Below are 18,453 nucleotides of genomic sequence, written 5' to 3'. Positions count from 1 at the left end.
CACATTCATATAAAAAATTTAACTAAGTCCAAAAATGCTCATAATTGATTAAGCAAATTAGGAATAAGTATAATGGGTAAATTTATTTTTTGATGATACTCCCATGATCAAGGGATTTTAAGGAACCCATAGGATCTGATTTGATCTCATTCCGAGCTCTCTAGGTACCTCAATCGGCCCCGGAAAATTTAATATTACATATAAAAAAAAGTGCAATTCTGCGACGAATTCCAAAATTCGTCGCAAATTTGCATTTTTTTTATATGCAAAATAAATTTTCCGTGGCCGATTGAAATACCTAGAGAGCTCGGAATAAGATGAAATCAGATCCTATGGTTTCCTAAAAATCCCTTGATCATGGAAATGTCATCAAAAAATAAATTTGATATATTAAATTGATATTTTTGGTCTTATGAAGGTGAATATCGTTTTCCGGACCTCTTTGATGTAAAAAAATTCACCGGTAGCATAAAATTAGAGGTTGTGGACAATTATAAAATCAGGGAATTTATAGAAACCTATAGGAACCGGTTTCATCTCATTCTGACATCTCTATATACTTCAACCGTCTTCGGATATTTCAAAATACATGTGACTTGTAAATCTACATATTCGTATACAAAATTTAACTAAAGTACAATTGGTAAATTTATTTTTTGATGATACTCCCATGATCAGGGGATTTTTAGGAACCCATAGGATCTGATTTCATCTCATTCCAAGCTCTCTAGGTACCTCAATCGGCCCCGGAAAATTTAATATTACATATAAAAAAAATGCAATTCTGCGACAAATTTTGAAATTCGTTGCGGATTCTGCGACAAATTTTGGAATTCGTTGCTGAATCTGTGACGAATTTTGGAATTCGTTGCAGATTCTGCGACGAATTTCAAAATTCGTCGCAAATTTGCATTTTTTTTATATGCAAAATAAATTTTCCGTGGCCGATTGAAATACCTAGAGAGCTCGGAATAAGATGAAATAAGATCCTATGGGTTCCTAAAAATCCCTTGATCATGGAAATGTCATCAAAAAATAAATTTGATATATTAAATTGATATTTTTGGTCTTATGAAGGTGAATACCGTTTTCTGGACCTCTTTGATGTAAAAAAATTCACCGGTAGCATAAAATTAGAGGTTGTGGACAATTATAAAATCAGGGAATTTATAGAAACCCATAGGAACCGGTTTCATCTCATTCTGACATCTCTATATACTTCAACCGTCTTCGGATATTTCAAAATACATGTGACTTGTAAATCTACATATTCGTATACAAAATTTAACTAAAGTACAATTGGTAAATTTATTTTTTGATGATACTCCCATGATCAGGGGATTTTTAGGAACCCATAGGATCTGATTTCATCTCATTCCAAGCTCTCTAGGTACCTCAATCGGCCCCGGAAAATTTAATATTACATATAAAAAAAATGCAATTCTGCGATAAATTTTGAAATTCGTTGCAGATTCTGCGACAAATTTTGGAATTCGTTGCAGATTCTGCGACGAATTTAAAAATTCGTTGCAAAATTTTATTTTATTTATATGTAAAATAATCTTTCCGGGGCCGATTGAGGTACCTAGAGAACTTGGAATGAGATGAAATCAGATCCTACGGGTTCCTAAAAATCCCTTGATCATGGAAATGTCATCAAAAAATAAACTTGATATATTAAATTGATATTTTTGGTCTTATGAAGGTGAATACCGTTTTCAGGACCTCTTTGATGTAAAAAAATTCACCGGTAGCATAAAATTAGAGGTTGTGGACAATTATAAAATCAGGGAATTTATAGAAATCCATAGGAACCGGTTTCATCTCATTCTGATATCTCTATATACCTCAAAGTTTAATTTTACCTATAAAAATAAAAATACAATTCTGCGACGAATTTTGACATTCGTCGCAGATTCAGCAACAAATTTTGTAATTCGTTGCGGATTCTGCGACGAATTTCAAATTCGTTGCGGATTCTGCGATGAATATTTAAATTCGTCGCAGATTTCAGTTTTTTTAAATATATAAATTTTGAATTTTTGATGCTGCTTGGGAATTAAATGATTTTTTGCATCGAATCCTGAGTTCGTCGCAAATATTGCGACGAACCCTAAGTTCGTTGCAAAAATTGCAACGATTCCCTAATTTTGTCGCAATTTCTGCAACAAATTATTTTGTTCGTTGCTAATTTTCAATAAATTTTGCGACAAATATTATTTTGTTGCTAATTGGCAATAAAATATTTTTTGTCGCACATTTTGTTGCTAATATGCGACAAGTGTGTTTTTGTCGCAAAAATTGTCGCAAATCTGCGACGAATATATTTTGTCGCAAATATTTGTCGCTAAATTACAGTTTTTTTGTAGTATAACAACTATAAAATCGTAGCTGTTACAACATAATTAGACAAGAATGTTGTAGCAACTATGAAATCATATCTGCTACAACGTAGCGCTACTACACTAAAAAAATAGTTTAGGATTTTTTTAATTCTAACGGGGCATTGCTACAATAAAAAAAATCTGACGACTTCTATATAAAAATCGCACAACAAAAGTCGAGGAGCTTGTTAGCGCTCTCTCTATATATAGAAGTTGATATGGTACACTCCCTATATCAATGGTATCGTCCATGATCCTTACAAGTTCAGGTTTAGAAGTAGGTGTCCTGCCCCCTCAATGGCGGATGGCGGCACTCATATAGGCGATTGTCCTATATTAATGTAACCCTTATATATATATATATATATATATATATATATATAATTCATTTCGCGTACCAAGATTTTAGAATTTCAAAAATTCGTACTTATTATGCCCCTCCATTATTCTCAGTGGACTATTGATTCCCCAAATTACTATAAACAATTATAACCCATCAGATTGTCAAACTAGATTGTTAAACTTTCTATGCGCCATTACACAGTTCACTATTCCAGTTTAAAAAACCGACAGTAGTTAATATATTTAGGCTAAAAAATTCATGTACGAGGGATGATTACACTTAGTAATTTTAATCATATACTCTACGACTATGAAAGATATAAAGTCACAAATTATCTATTCTGAATAACTTACCCTTGAAACTCTCCACTGGAGTCACATCATCGCATTCATTAATTTCATTCAGGTATTTGGTTGAATGAGAAATTGATTCAAAGATAGCAACTTGAAAGTTAGTAGAAAATGCCCCCACGGGTACGGTGAGTTAAGGTGCTACAATTTGATTATCTGTTGAGACATGTTTAACATTGAATTCAGTAAAAAAAATATGGACAGTCGTGAGCCTATGTATCGAATAGCAAAGTCCATAATTTATCTTTACAATCAGAGTACTGATTCAATATTGAGCGGTCTTATAAGAATGACGAAAATTACGGAGATAGGCTGTCGATGATCATGATTTAATATTGTGCTTCCGTGGTTTATCTTTGGGGATCATTGAAAAATTAACTTTTATGTCGTCTTTGAGATTAATTTGACATTAATTGGATCGTAAAAATTAGTCACTTGGCTTATAAAAAAAGAATTAAAAGTCAGTAGAAAAGCAAACACATGGTCATTGTTGGCTTAAGCATGAAACAAAGCCCACTACACCTAGCCAAATGAATGCAAGCCCGTGGGCGTGCGAGAGTGCACAAATGCACGGGCTGCACAGGGGCAAATAGGCAAACATAAGGACCCATGCACACACTGGAAGCGTGAGTGCAACGAAGATCGCACTAGTCATAGACATGTGCAACCCACATCGCACGCACTTTTTCCTTAGTCATCCAAAAGGAGTGAAATCCCTTCGCACACAGATTCTTCACGCCTCTCTTTCCTAATCCTACCCCATCGCGTTGTCGACAATTGCTCAATCCCCTGTGCAACCTGCGATCCTGCGGACTCCCCACGCAAAGTCAGAAATTTTAGCAGCAGCACTCGATTCCCCTTCCCCTTCCCCTTTCCTCTCCGCTTTATATCAAACAGTTGGTGGTTGTGTGCTCAAGGCAGGGAGAGATGGAACCTCCGAAACCAGAGGCGCCCTGTTGGAAGAAGAAGAAGAAGAAGAGCGAGGCTGGCTCGGGCTTCCTAGGTAATGTCGCGGGCCATTTCCACCAATTTTGGAGAGCCTCCATGGATGAGCACAGGATCTGCCTCAAACGGACCGTCCAGGGCGTCAGGGAGTATGCCAAGCTGAGGAAGCAAGGCAAAGTAGGTACTGTCGAATAGTGAGTAGTCAGTCTCGCGTTTAGGTAACTATGATTTCTAATGATGGTCGATCATCTGCCTGCATTCTAATTAGGTGCTTCCTAATTCTTCAAGATTCTGCAGCTGACGGCGATTCTGCTGCTATGGACGTCGTTCACTGCATTTTTGCTATTATTATTTCTTTTTCATGATTAAACAATATTTGCATACTGTAAATGCTTGTTTTTATTTCGTGTTTGTTTTTATTGCGCTGCGCGACGTCTACCTACATCGACGTTGGAGGCGTTGCTAGGGCAACCGCGAGGCTGTTGGTGCACGCTTGGGTAAACGTTATGATAAATGGAAAGGAACACTTCCTCGCCGAGGCATCGACTAATAGTCTAATACCCATTCCTACGCCACGTGTCGGTCTCCTCGCGAACATTACCGGATACGATTACTCCGCTATAAATACTCCAACGCTCTTCGTCTCCTCTACGCTACGCTCCAAAGAATACCAACTAAGCGCACCCCCTCCCTCCCCCTTTCTCTCTCTCCTTAACGGTTAGTTCTAACGATCCAACAAGACGGCCGCGCTCCGCAGGAGTTGGGCGGAGACGCTATTCACTCCGGCGGACCGCTCGCCTCCACTGTGCCGTTTCTCGGCCTTCCCCTATACGCTCTCCTCGCCATATCAGCCGCTCTCCTATTCTTCCTCCTCCCATGCTGCCGCTTGCTGTTCACGCGACAAATGTCGCCCCGCTTCGCTCATTCCCACCTCCACCGAGGAGATCGCGGAGATCCCTCCAGTTGAGGTTGCTATGGGTAGTGAGGAGGTCAATAAGGTGTCGTCCATAGTGAATCCGTCTGATGGTTTGTCCTCTTCATCCTCCTCCACCTCCTCCTCGGTGTCAGTGGAAAAGGAGACGATGGTACACGCTGGCCGAGCTAGAGGCAGCCACCGCGGGGTTCAGATCTGAGAATGTGATTGAAGAGGGGAGTTACGGGATTGTTTTGTTGGATTTGTAAGGTGGTAAATAGTTCCACGTTAAAAAATACATGAGAAAGATCATGAGTTTAAAGAGAAAGATCTCCATTTGCATGAGATCTTTTGGGTAGAACTCAAGAGCAAAATCATGAAGACTTAGACTCAAAGTGGATAATATCATGTAAATGTGGAGATATCTAAATTTATTACGATCTTACAATTGATATCATAGTCAAGTTCTGTTTCATTATTTTTATTGACAATAAAGTTTAACTTTTTCATCGATTTATTATTTGTATGATAGATTAAGTTTTTCCTAGTTAATACAAATTTTTAATCGTCAAAAATCATATAAAAAGAAAACTATGATAGACTTGTTTTTTCAAGTTTTTTGTGTTTCTGCGAAGAATACAAAGAACGGAAAAAAATCGTCGTTATTTAACCTAATTTTAGGTAAAATTATGATGGTTCAATCGATTGCTTTGGTCAAATAATCAATTGTTGAGTCTAAAATTTTGAACAGAAACTAGATTCGATTGAAATTGATCTACTAATCGATTGATCTTTTTAAACAATCGATTATGATTGAAATTATTAATCGTCTTAAACTCATGACTACATCAATCATTAATTGATTAGAATTATTTTTAATCGATTGAGATTATTATTATTATTATTATTATTATTGTTTTAATTAAGTTTTTTTCCGTTGAAAGTGGCAGTTTCAACGAAATAGTATTGAAAAAAAAAGTTTCTGAAATTGAAAATAAAACCCGGTTTCTTATTAAAAACCATGTTTTTAAAATAATAATAATAATAAAAGTAATAAACTATATCGTTGAAACAGTAATAATAAAAAAAATTATTTAACGAAACAGTGTGTCGTTATATAATCACGTAGTCACATATAATTGACTTTTAAATCAATTGGGATAATCGATTGGATCATACCAATCGATTATCATAAGGTATCAATCGATTAATAAGTCTAATTTTATGTTGTTAAGGTTGATTAAGTAATTTCTGTTCGAATTAAGTTCCTAGAATTTTCTTGAGTCTATCTACACAACGTGCTACTAAGTTACACTAATGTGTCGGCCCAAAGGATGGCACATTAGGTAGGTTTAGTGCATTTTGTGCTGATAGACGTATATCTATGTTAAAAGTAATCGACCCAAAGGAAGGTTACTTTTATGCCAGATATATGTTGGTTGCTACTCGAAAAACCTAGAGGTTCCACTGTACAAAAATTTTGTACAAAAGTCTGAACCTTTTCCTAGCTACCATGTGTTCTTTTAAATTAAATTTTGGATCGCCTGCGGAACTTAACACGTTTGATCCAAAACTTAATCTATTTGTTCTTTTAGGTTTTGACTTGGGTCTCCTGCGGAACTTAACACGTTCGACCCAAATCACCTTAAGTTATTAATTCCATTAAATATTAATTTCCATAATTGGTTCCCAGTACTGACGTGGCGAGACACATGACCTTCTTGGATATGGGAGCAACCACCACCGACTAGACAAAACCTTTTATGGAAAGCTAATATTTAATTTCCTAAAATAACTTTAGGTTAACCGAAAAGAACAATCAAATCACAAGGAAAAAAAAAACACAACATCGAAAAACATATTCGAAATACTAGAATCGCATGCCTCTTGTATTTGATATTATTTCCAAAAATAACTAGTATGATGCGGAAAGAAAAATACTAGTTATACCTTTTAGAAAAACCTCTTGATCTTCTACCGTATTCCTCTTCTAACCTCGGACGTTGTGTGGGCAACGATCTTCCGAGATGAGAACCACCAAGCACCTTCTTCTTCCTTGCAAGTTTCGGCCATCAAAACTTCTTCTCGGATGAAGAGGTTCGGCCACCACCACCATGCTCCAAGGGATGCTAGAAAAGAGGCTTCTTTTCTCTCCTTCTTCTCCTTCTTAGATCCGGCCACCAAAGCTATCTCCACCATGAGAAAGTTTCGGCCACACAAAGGAGAGGAGAGAAAAGAAAGGGCCGGCCACACCCAAAGAAGAAAAGAGGGAGAAAAATAATAGAGTCGTTCACCCATGAAGGCACCTCTACCCCCTCTTTTATAATCCTTGGTTTTGGCAAATAAGGAAATTTAAATAAAAACTTCCTTAATTCTTTTGCCATGAAAAGAAAAAATTATTTAATTAAAAATAATTTTTCTCTTCTCAATTTACAATGGCCGACCATTATACAAATCTCCAAGCAAATACAATTTTAAACACAAATTAAAACTTCCTTATTTGCTTCCGGAAATTTATAAAATTTTTTCAATAATTTTTATCCCTTCATGATTGGTTTATAAAAAGGAAATTTAATAAATTAAAATCTTTCTTTTAAACATGTGGATAAAAAGAAAGTTATCTCTATAAATTAAAATCTCTTTTAATCTACAAATAAAGAAAGATATCAAATCTTTTCTTAATCTTTTGTAGAAACTTATAAAAGAGAATATTTAATTTTAAACTCTCTTTTAAATCATGAACATGATTAAAATAGAAAGTTTTCTTAAAATTTAAAATCCTCCTTTAATCAACAAATAAGGAAAGATTTCAAATTTTAAACTCTCTTTTAAACATGTAGATGATTTACAAATAAGGAAAGGTTTTACCAAAAATTAAAACCATCCTTTTAAACTACAAATAAGGAAAGAGATTAATCTCTTCTCTTAATTTTTTGTAGAAAGCTATAAAAGGAAATTTTTAATTTTTTAAACTCTCTTTTAAAATCATGATATCCACATAAGAAATAATTTTAATAAAAATCCTTTTTAATATTCTAATAGCCGGCCACCTAAGCTTTGGGACCCAAGCTTTGGCCGGCCACCTACATGGCTCATCCACTTGGTCTTGGGTTCCAAGCTAGCTTGGCCGGCCCCATTGGATGGGTAAGAAGGTGGGTATGCAGTGGGTATAAATCTCTATATACTAGAGGCTACGATAGGGACCGAGAGGAGGAATTGATTTTGGTCTCCCGATGAAATTAAGCATCCCGCGTTCGCCCCGAACACACAACTTAATTTCATCAATAATAATTCATTCCACTAAAGAACTATTATTGAACTACCGCATTAATCCCAAATTACATTTTAGGCTCCTTCTTATTATGAGTGTGTTAGTCTCCATGTGTTTAAGATAACAAATGTCCACTAATTAAGTAAGTTACTGACAACTCGCTTAATTAATATCTAGCTCCAAGAGTAGTACCACTCAACTTCATCGTCATGTCGGACTAAGTCCACCTGCAGGGTTTATCATGACAATCTTTATGAGCTCCTCTTGGGGACATTCTCAACCTAGATCACTAGGACACAGTTTCCTTCTATAATCAACAACACACACTATAAGTGATATCATTTCCCAACTTATCGGGCTTATTGATTTATCGAACTAAATCTCACCCATTGACAAATTAAAGAAATAAATATCAAATATATGTGCTTGTTATTATATTAGGATTAAGAGCACACACTTCCATAATAACTGAGGTCTTTGTTCCTTTATAAAGTCAGTATAAAAGGAACGACCTCAAATGGTCCTACTCAATACACTCTAAGTGTACTAGTGTAATTATATAGTTAAGATAAACTAATACCTAATTACACTACGACCTTCCAATGGTTTGTTCCTTTCCATCTTGGTCGTGAGCTACTATTTATAATTTATAAGGAACTGATAACATGATCTTCTGTGTGTGGCACCACACACCATGTTATCTACAATATAAATTAATTGAGCAACTACATTTATCATAAATGTAGACATTTGACCAATGTGATTCTTATTTCTAGATAAATGTTTATACCAAAAGCTAGGCTTTTAGTATACACTCTAACAATATATACATAAGATAGCTTATAACTGTGGAACAAAATATTATTTTGTTCAAATCATGCATGCACAAAATATGTCAGCCCAAAGGAAGACATATTATATGGCGGATTAATGTTGTTGTGAGCTATGGACCAAAATATAACTCATATAAAGTATCATATTATGCTCATAATGTGTTGGCCCAAAGGAAGACACATTGTGTGGTTAATTAAAGTTTGAGTTATATTAGAGAGTATCACTAACAAATAATGTGTCGGCCCGAAGGAAGACGTATTATGTTGTACTTGGTATCTCATAAAAAGTTCATTTATATGCATTTAAAATTTTATTTTATTTGCATAATTTTATATTACTTATAAGTTCTTGGCTTTAGTTAAATCGTGAGCTTAAATAAATTTCTCTCTTTAATTTTAGTGCAATTTGTAACTGCCAACATTAATAACATTCTAACACTAACTGGTTCAAATTTTGCTCAATGGAAATAATATGTGACCGTAGTCTTAGGCTGTATGAACTTAGACTATGTATTAAGGAATGATCATCCCGCACCTCTGACCAGTGCTAGCACTATAGAGCAGAGGACTGAATTTCGATTGTGGGAGAAATCAAATCGCATGTGTCTGAATATCATGAATATTTCTATACCAGCACCAATAAAGGGCTTAATAACTGAGGAAGGAGATGCTAGGAGTTTCTTGGACCAATTGATAGACCGATTCACCTCAAATGAAAAGGTCGAGACTACCACACTTCTTATGAAGTTGGTAACCATGCGGTATACTAGAAAAGGAAACATAAGGGAGAGACTGAGGCTTGAGACACCTGAAAGTGTTCACCTAACATCTAGATCTCAAGGTTCAAGCAAGAAGAGAAAGAGGATCAATAAAGAAAAAGGAAAGCAGACTGCAGATTCTGGGAGTTTTCAAAATTTTGTTAGTTCGGAAGTTAATTTAGCTATAGTACCCACTAACACTTGGTGGATAGATACTGGTGCTACTATTCACATAAGTATCACTATGCAAGATTGTCTCGGGAGTCGACTTCCGCTTGATGGTGAAAGATACATCTATACAGGAAATGAAAAGAAGGTTAAACTCGAGTCGATTGGTGTTTTTAGGCTTTGTTTAGGAACCAATGTTTTTCTGGATTTAGAAAATACATTTATTGTACCATCTTTTCGACGAAATTTAATTTCAATTTCTTATTTGGACAAATCAGGTTATTCTTGTTCATTTAGAAATTGAATTTTCAATATTTTCTTTAATTCAATATTAGTTGGCAATGGTTCCTTGGTTGATAAGCTATATAAATTGAACACCTGTACTCCTACGGTTGATAACGTAATAATGCATAGTATAGGTACGAAACGTAAATTAACCGATAAGAATTCTTCCATATTGTGGCATAGGTGTTTAGGACATATATCCAAACAATGCCTAGAAAGGCTAATATCACATGGAATTCTCGATTCCCTTGACATGTCAAACTTTGATGTTTGCATAGAGTGTATCAAGGGGAAGACTACTAACAAAAGGAATAAGGGGGCTAGCGTTGTAGTGGTGTTTTGGAGCTAATACATATGGATATATGTGGACCATTCCCTAAGGCATCTTGGAATGGACACACATATTTTATTAGCTTCATAGATGACTATTCCAGATTTGGCTATCTGTACCTTATTCATGAGAAATCGCAATCTTTGGATATGTTCAAAATTTTCAAAACCGAAGTTGAACTTCAACTAGGTAAGAAAATTAAAGTTGTCCGATCCGACCGTGGAGGTAAATATTACGGTCGATATGATGGATCAGGTGAACAACGTCCAGGACATTTTGCGAATTACCTTGCTGAGTGTGGAATTATGCGTCGGTATACCATGCCTGGTACACCCAGTCAGAATGGTGTAGCTGAGCGTCGCAATCGAACCCTAAAAGACATGGTAAGAAGTATGATGACTTTCACTTCTCTACCAGAATCCTTATGGGGTGAAGCACTCAAGATTGCAGTTTATCTACTCAATAGAGTACCTAGTAAGACAGTAACTAAAACCTCATTTGAGATGTGGACAGGTAAGAAGCCTAGCATTAGGCACTTACATGTCTGAGGTTGTCTAGCTAAAGCTAGGTCTTACAAGCCTAATGAAAGGAAGCTGGACTTAAGAACGATTAACTGTAATTTTGTGCGATACTCTGAGAAGTCAAGAGGGTATAAATTTTATGATCCCTCTAATAGATCCTTCTTCGAAACAGGAAATGCCAAGTTCATTGAGGACAGTGGGAGTAATAAAATCAGGGAAGTATTTTTTGAGGAAAGCATTGTCGATCCTCCTGTGGTCACTACTAGTGCGATCAGTAGTGGTATAGTTATCATACCGCACATTATGGGTATCACACATCCAGTGAACGTAGTGAATCAAGATATTCCTATGACATTTCCAATGCAATTGGAGGAACCAGCTGCCACTGAAATTGAAGTATTGCTACATATTGATGAGCAAGTACCTCAACCACCTTAAACACAAGTGTCTTTAAGGCGATCCATAAGGGAACGGAGAAGCACGAATTCCCGTGATTATGTTTATCTCCAAGAGCATGATTTTGACATAAGGTTTGGAGAGTGATCCTACATATTTCCAAGAAGTCAAACAATGCTCTGATCCTGAAAGGTGGATTAACGCCATGCAAGAAGAGTTGAAGTCTATGGTGGATAATGACATTTGGGAACATGTCGAATTGCCTGAAGGAAAGAAGCCCGTTGGTTGTAAATGCATATTTAAAACCAAGCAGGATTCAAGGGGTAATGTCGAAAAGTATAAGACTCGTCTTGTTGCCAAGGGATTCACTCGAAAAGAAGACATTGATTACAAAGAGACTTTCTCATCTGTGTCGACGAAAGACTCCCTTAGGGTAATCATGACACTTATAGTTCAAAATGATCCTACGATGTCCATGCCCCATTGGTCGAACGGGCAGGATACCGTGGACGACTTTATCTCTTCGGTTGGTCGGTGCTAAATATTATGATGCTTTTGGCAGGACATGCATGTGGTTGTCGTCCGAGCGGCATCCTCTTGGAGAGTTGGCCAGAAGTATCCAGCCAGGAGAATCTTTCGAGGTAGCGAATGGGCGCCCGGATGGCTTCCACAGGAGCCTTGGTGCACTTCTTGCAAGATGTACACTGTGTCCTCTGGTTCAACACACTTGAACAAAGGCATAGAGAAGGCTCTTTTGTACAGTTGATCTCTGACCAAGATAAATCGTCCGACCCTCTTCTTTAATAAATGCGCCGCTTCCTGATCGGTTGGCGTACTTCCCAATCGGAGAAATTCGATTAGTGGTATTCTCTAGTAGCTTGGAAAGACAACTCCCTCCATCTGATCAATATGCGCCACCAACGAAACTTGTTCAATCAGTTGGCAGATCATGACCGTTGATAATGAACTAGCTAACTTAGCCAGTTCATCTGCTGCTTAATTGTCTATTCAGGGAATCTTCTGTATAGTGACTTCTTGAAAATTTATCTTTAATTTCTCGAAGGCTTCTGCATATAACTTGAGTCGGGAGTTGCTTATCTCGAACGCCCTCGTCAGCTGTTGGGCGGCCAACTGGGAGTCTGAGTGAATGAGGACCTTTGTGGCTCCGATATGCCGTGCTGCTTACAAGCCGACACTACAAGAAAAAAGTTAATAGACAATGCTTTTAAAGCGTTGTCTTTGTGCCTGAAAAAGCGTTGTTAAAGACACTGTTGTTAAAAGTCTGCTCAATGACAACGCTTTTAAAGCGTTGTCGTTTGTAGCGAAGACAACGCTTTTGCAATACTATTACAACGCTTTTTAAATGTTGTTGTTTTTTTACAAAGACAACACTTTTTGCAACGCTTTAAAAGCGTTGTCGTTTTAAAGAAAAAAAATAAAAAAAATTATTTAAAAATCATTATTTTTATATTTACGAAACTATTATTTTTCTTTTACCATGTCTAAATTCGAATTTTACATATAATCAACTCAGCTAATGATTTCAAACTCATACCAAAATAATAGAATTCTGACATTATAAAAGTATTCCTAAACGAAGTGTATAAATACAACACTACTTGCTTTTACAAAATGTTAATAGTAGTACACTGCAAAGTTTGAGGAGAAATATAGGCATTAAACAGCAAGAACAACCATTTTGATAGCCAACCGATAATGGTTACATGTTTAGAAACACTCGATTTGAAGCCTTTTAAAGCTCTTTTATACTCGGCCTCATGGTTGGATCAAGTACCTAAAAGAACTCAAACATCAAAATCAATACATAAGCTGAAAAATAGTACCATGAATAAAAAACCATCAACTTGAATTGAGTCCATAAATGACACATGGAGTACTGAGAATTTCTTAATTTCATGGAATAAATTCATCACATCAATAGGAAACTAAGCGCGATAAGCTACAGAGATTAAACTCTTAGTTGTGATAATTCTATTTTGTCTTCCTCTTTGATCACTCCACTCTCATAACTTCAGAATCAACCTAAAATGGAGCCATTGTTAATGTGATACCAAACAGTAATTTCAGGACCATCATAAATTATTAATTGAACTTGAACTGTATTATATAAAGCATTGCATCACAGAAATAGGATGAAACTCGTAGGAATTCTTAGTAGTTAATATAATAGAAGAGACATTTAATCAAACACTTGATGGGCATGAGTCAATGAAATCATAATGCGTGCAAATTGAAACATAGGATGTCAAATTAATACAAGCACTTAATATTCACATAAAACATTACTCAATATGAAAGACAACATGAAGAAAAACATAGAACGAAACCTAAGGCATGAAATGAAATCTACATGAAGCTCTAAAATAGCAAAGACTCAATCAGCTAACCTATCAGCATCCAAAGGGTTTTCCTATGAACGATAGCAATTACAGCAACAAGTAGGAAGAGGAAAATGATTCCTTCAGTGAAATGAAGAACATTACATTGTATGGTGTTTTGGAACATTTTATGGTGTTTTGGAACATTTTTTCTTGCAGAAGAACAGGGAGATGAAATGAATAAAAAGAATAGCAATCTTATTAATTGGCACAACTTGAACTCTTGGTTCTGGGAATGTTCCTAGTGAAACAATTTCTTATCTTGTGATCATATTGTTGGAATTTGTGTTATCGCATACTCATTGTTAGTTGCATAGCTAGAGTTCTCTTCTGTTTGCATTTATGTTCTGATATATCAAGATTAGGTCGATGCATGTTTTTAAATTTCAAGAAACATGATAGGTATGAACATTACTTACTTCATGTTCAATGTTGTCCCTCTCCTGTTCAGTGATTCGATGCAGATCCACATAATCTTTCCGATGCTTAGTGATGAAGTGTTCCAATTCTGAAATACTTTCAAGCTAAAAATAAGAAAATTGTCAAAACATTTATCAAATATGATAGAGATATCACGTATCCAGAGAATATCAAAGCAAGAGACTCTGCAGCTGATGTACCGTCTTAATTGCATCTTTTTCAAATGGAGGTTTCTCCAAGGGTTTGCGCAAAATGAAGGATGCCAAGAGCGCAGCCAATTTGGCCTGTCAAAGACAATGACAAGCCAAAAAAATGTACTGTTATAACATGGTGCCATTAAAATCTTATGAATTACATGTATCATTGTAGCAGTTTCTAGCGTATGTTGAATTGTTCTCAATTGAAACAAACTCACAAACTGTAAAACACTGAAACAGAACAAACTTGGAATTCTTTACTGTTGAGAAATAGCAATTACAATTTAAGATATGCATAGCCCAGAGTGAAGCAAGAAGAAAAACTCCCATGAATATTCAAATGAATGCAAGGAACACTAACACGTCAATAGGAAGAAGAAAATTAAGATAGTTTCAATCCAATAACCAACCTCGTCGTAGCCAAAAGAGAGAGCTGTCGCACGGGTAGCTTCCCTAAAATCTTCGATTCTGTCCCTACTCTTAGCCATCACATAACCTTATACCACCTAATCTCTACCTGCTCATCAACGGTTGGAAGCGGTTCGCAGGAGAAACGCTGCTTGCTGGGCTTCTGCTCAACCCGAATGGAGAGGAGGCCTACAGTGATGCTTCGACCTTTGATCAGCCCAAGACAAGAGGAGGCCGTAGATCGATGTGGCTTCTGCTCAACCCGAGAGGGGAGGAGACCGCAGGCGCTATCCTTGTACAAAACAGGGAAGATCCCGGAAGTAGATCTAGGCGGCAGTGTGCCGACCGTAGTGAGCAGAAGCGTCGGTGATCAGCAGGGAGGAGGCCGCAGGCGCTTGCTTAGATCCTTGTGCCGAACCAGGAGAGATCGAGGAAAGAGATTGTCACTGACCTGGGATGCGCCGGAGACTGAGTCTGTAGGCAGTGTGAAAGGCTGCGGCGGGCGGCGGTGATCGGCCAGGGTCAATCTCGTCTATGCTGCGTCGGAGAAGTGACGCCGCGGGTGGGGACAACGTTCCCCCTTTCTCATGTGAGGCCGGAGGCGTCTATACGACAAGTGATCGAATTCCCCTTTCTGGCGTGAGGCTGCACTGGGGCGCCGGTCGGACAGCCGCAGCACGGTGGAGGAGCGGTGTCCGATCGGAATCAAAACGCAGACCGAGGAAAGGAGGGGCATAAAAGAAAATGAGCGATTGCTAAAACATCACATCGAGCGCCATCGAGGTAGCAGCAGCAACCCTTGAAGGAGGCGGCGGAGGAAGAGGAGGAGGAAGGGGTGGCGATGGGCGTGCCAAGGTAGTGTCGCTGCCTCCTAGGGTCGGGCAGAGGGTGTGGGCGCTGGTGGTGGCCGCCGTTGGGAAGGTTGTTGGGCGTCGTCATCGCCGGCGAAATCCACCACTGCACTTCCTGATTCTTGAGAGGGGTCTGTGCGGCAGTGAAGAGAAGAAAGAGCTGCCGGCCGGTGGTGAGGAAGAAGAGACGGCCGGCAGTGGGAGGTCGCGTGCCCTAGCCGCGCGAGAGGAGATGTCGCGAACAGAAAGGAATCACCAGTACTGTGTCGTCGCATGGGTAAAAGGAAACGAAGTTTTCTCCTCCTTTAATCTGGGCCGTCTATATTGTGATGAAGATGGATGAAGATCCAGCCGTCAGATCTTGAGATAAGCGGTCTAGATCACTTAAGATTGAGATGATAACTTGACAGTAAACAACGTTTTTTAAAAATCGTTGTCGTAGATACTAAAAAAAAGGCTAATAGACAATGCTTTTTACGAAGCGTTGTCTTTGACCCGTAAAAATCACTAATAGACAATGCTTTTTTAAAAAGCGTTGTCTATTAATAAGAAAATAATGAAATAGACAACGCTTTTCACTAAAAGCGTTGTTAAAAAAAAATAGACAACGCTTTTTATAAAAAGCGTTGTCGTTTAAGTGTTGTAGAATCCCAATTTTCTTGTAGTGTGGTTATCAAGACTTCATACTCAGCCTCATTGTTGGTGGCGCGGTAATCCGGCTGAACGAAAAGTTGCATTTGGTCTTCCCTTGGGGAAATGAGAAGGATGTTGATCCCGCTGCCTTGTCGGGTGGAGGAGCCATCAACATATATTCTCAAAGTTACTTCTGGCTCGCCGTTTTGGATCTCTGTGATGAAATTAGCCAAGGCCTGAGCTTTTATCGCCGTTCAGGCTTGCCCATTCTTCTTAATTAATGTCGAGCCGACCACATTTTTGGTGGACGACAGATAAATCCAGAGCAGCTCTCCTGTGCTCAGCTTAGCTAATATAGGCAAAGAGTTGAGATAATCTTTGAGTTCTTCGAACGTCCGGTCGCACTTAGTATCCCACTGGAATTTTATCGCTCGACACAACACTTTAAAGAATGGTAAGCTCCGGTCGGATGACTTGGATATGAATCTAGACAGAGTAGTAATGCACTCGGTCAATCGTTGGGCTTCCTTCAAGTTACGTGACAGAGGCATATCTTGCAGAGCCTTGACCTTGCTCAGATTCACCTCGATCCCCCGCTCAGTGACGATATATCCCAGGAATTGACCGCTTTTTGCGTCGAACAAGCACTTGTTCGGGTTCAGCTTTATTCTATAAGCCCTCAGAGTTTGGCACGTTTCCTTGATGTCTATGCAAAGATCAATAGCCCTTGGAGATTTTATTAATATGTCATCAACATATACCTCTATATTACGGCTAATCTGCTACCGGAACACCTTTTTCATGAGTGTCTAATAGGTGGCCCCAATGTTCTTTAGTCCGAACGACATGACGTTGTAGCAGAATGTTCCATCGGCCATGATAAAGTTGACCTTTTCTTGATCTTCTCGGGTGAGCGACACTTGGGGATAACCTTGATATGCGTTGAGCATACAGATCAATTTGCAGCCGGTCGTAGAGTCCACCATCTGGTCTATTCGGGGCAATGGATAGAAATCCTTCGGACATGTTTTATTCAGGTCACGGAAGTCTATGCAGACCCTCCATTTGCCGCCTAACTTAGGGACCAGTACTATGCTAGCAAGCCAGCTCAGAAATTTTACCTCCCGTATATGGCTAGCCTCCAACAATTTCTCTATCTCAACTCAGATGACCAAGTTCTATTCCGCACTGAAATCCTTCTTCTTCTGTTTTACTGGCTGAGCGTCCGGTCGAACGTGTAGCTCATACCGCGCCACACTTAATGAAATATCGGAAAGCTCGTGTGTCTTCCAGGCGAACACTTCATGATTCTGTTTGAGGCAAGCTACCAGCTTCATCTTTTTCTCGTCCTTCAGATCGGCAGCAATGAAGGTAGTTGCTTCCGAATGGTCAGGGTGGATATGAATTTCTTATTTTTCTTCATAAATCAGAGTGGGGGCAACGATGGTGTTCACCTCCAGGCGTGGGGTCTTTCGAGCGACTCATGCTTTCGTTCTGACCATCTCGACGTAACAACGTCGAGCGACCAACTGATCTCCTTTGACTTCGCCTACTTTACCATTCATCGGGAATTTGATCTTTTGGCAGTAGGTGGACACCACCACTTGAAACTCATTGAGTGTCGGTCGCCCCAAAATAACGTTGTAGGTCGAGGGTACATCTATCACTATGAAATTTGTGGTCCTCGTCTGCTTCAGGGGCTCCTCTCCGAGTGAGATGGCTAACTTGATCTGGCCGATCGACAACACTTCGTTACCTGTGAAACTGTAGAGTGGAGTCGACATGGGCAGCAGTTGACTCCGGTCAATTTGTAATTGATCGAAGGCCTTCCTGTATATGATATTTATCGAGCTCTATGTATCAATAAAAGTTCAATAGACTATATAGTTGGAGATTGCCACTCGGATGATTAATGCATCATCGTGGGGTACCTCCATTCCCTCCAAATCCTTAGGGATGAAGCTAATCTCGGGTCCCTCAGCTTTTTCAGTGCTGCAGCCAATAACATGTATCTCGAGCTGACGAGCATGCAACTTCCTTGCTCGGT

General features: G+C 38.4%; 1 protein-coding gene and 1 long non-coding RNA gene across 5 annotated transcripts; one reads left to right on the top strand and one right to left on the bottom strand.

Moving 5' to 3' along the window:
• Positions 1-3,706: 3,706 nt before the first annotated feature.
• LOC121983077 lies at positions 3,707-4,412 on the top strand. Its single transcript, XR_006112374.1, has 2 exons — positions 3,707-4,199; positions 4,291-4,412. It is a non-coding gene; the product is annotated as an uncharacterized LOC121983077 (long non-coding RNA).
• An 8,624-nt stretch (positions 4,413-13,036) lies between these two features.
• On the bottom strand, positions 13,037-16,038 carry LOC121981254 (syntaxin-81-like). Of its 4 annotated transcripts, none has more exons than XM_042533688.1 (4): positions 14,925-16,038; positions 14,518-14,601; positions 14,317-14,421; positions 13,037-13,293 (listed from the first exon to the last, which is right to left on the bottom strand). In XM_042533688.1, the coding sequence occupies exons 1-4, from the start codon at positions 15,000-15,002 to the stop codon at positions 13,252-13,254; spliced, it is 309 nt and encodes a 102-aa protein (XP_042389622.1). In that variant the 5' UTR covers positions 15,003-16,038; the 3' UTR covers positions 13,037-13,251. The 4 variants fall into 4 exon arrangements, with proteins under 4 accessions (XP_042389622.1, XP_042389624.1, XP_042389625.1 ...); XM_042533690.1 differs by having other exon boundaries at positions 14,317-14,405; XM_042533691.1 differs by lacking the exon at positions 13,037-13,293 and adding an exon at positions 13,302-13,541 and having other exon boundaries at positions 14,317-14,405.
• Between the last annotated feature and the right edge of the window lie 2,415 nt (positions 16,039-18,453).

Source organism: Zingiber officinale, chromosome 5A (genome assembly GCF_018446385.1).
Source record: "Zingiber officinale cultivar Zhangliang chromosome 5A, Zo_v1.1, whole genome shotgun sequence".
Taxonomy (NCBI): domain Eukaryota; kingdom Viridiplantae; phylum Streptophyta; class Magnoliopsida; order Zingiberales; family Zingiberaceae; genus Zingiber; species Zingiber officinale.
Note: the sequence above shows the minus strand (reverse complement) of the source record. Positions and strands in the feature narration are given on the sequence as shown.

What these genes read in the sequence shown, in the direction of transcription:
- LOC121981254 (XM_042533688.1), bottom strand. Translation starts at nt 15,002, where the DNA reads ATGGCTAAGAGTAGGGACAGAATCGAAGATTTTAGGGAAGCTACCCGT. An exon ending in AAAAAGATGCAATTAAGACG is followed by an intron (nt 14,422 to 14,517) that starts GTACATCAGCTG and finishes TCTTATTTTTAG; the next exon opens with CTTGAAAGTATTTCAGAATT. An exon ending in GGGACAACATTGAACATGAA is followed by an intron (nt 13,294 to 14,316) that starts GTAAGTAATGTT and finishes GAGTTCTTTTAG; the next exon opens with GTACTTGATCCAACCATGAG.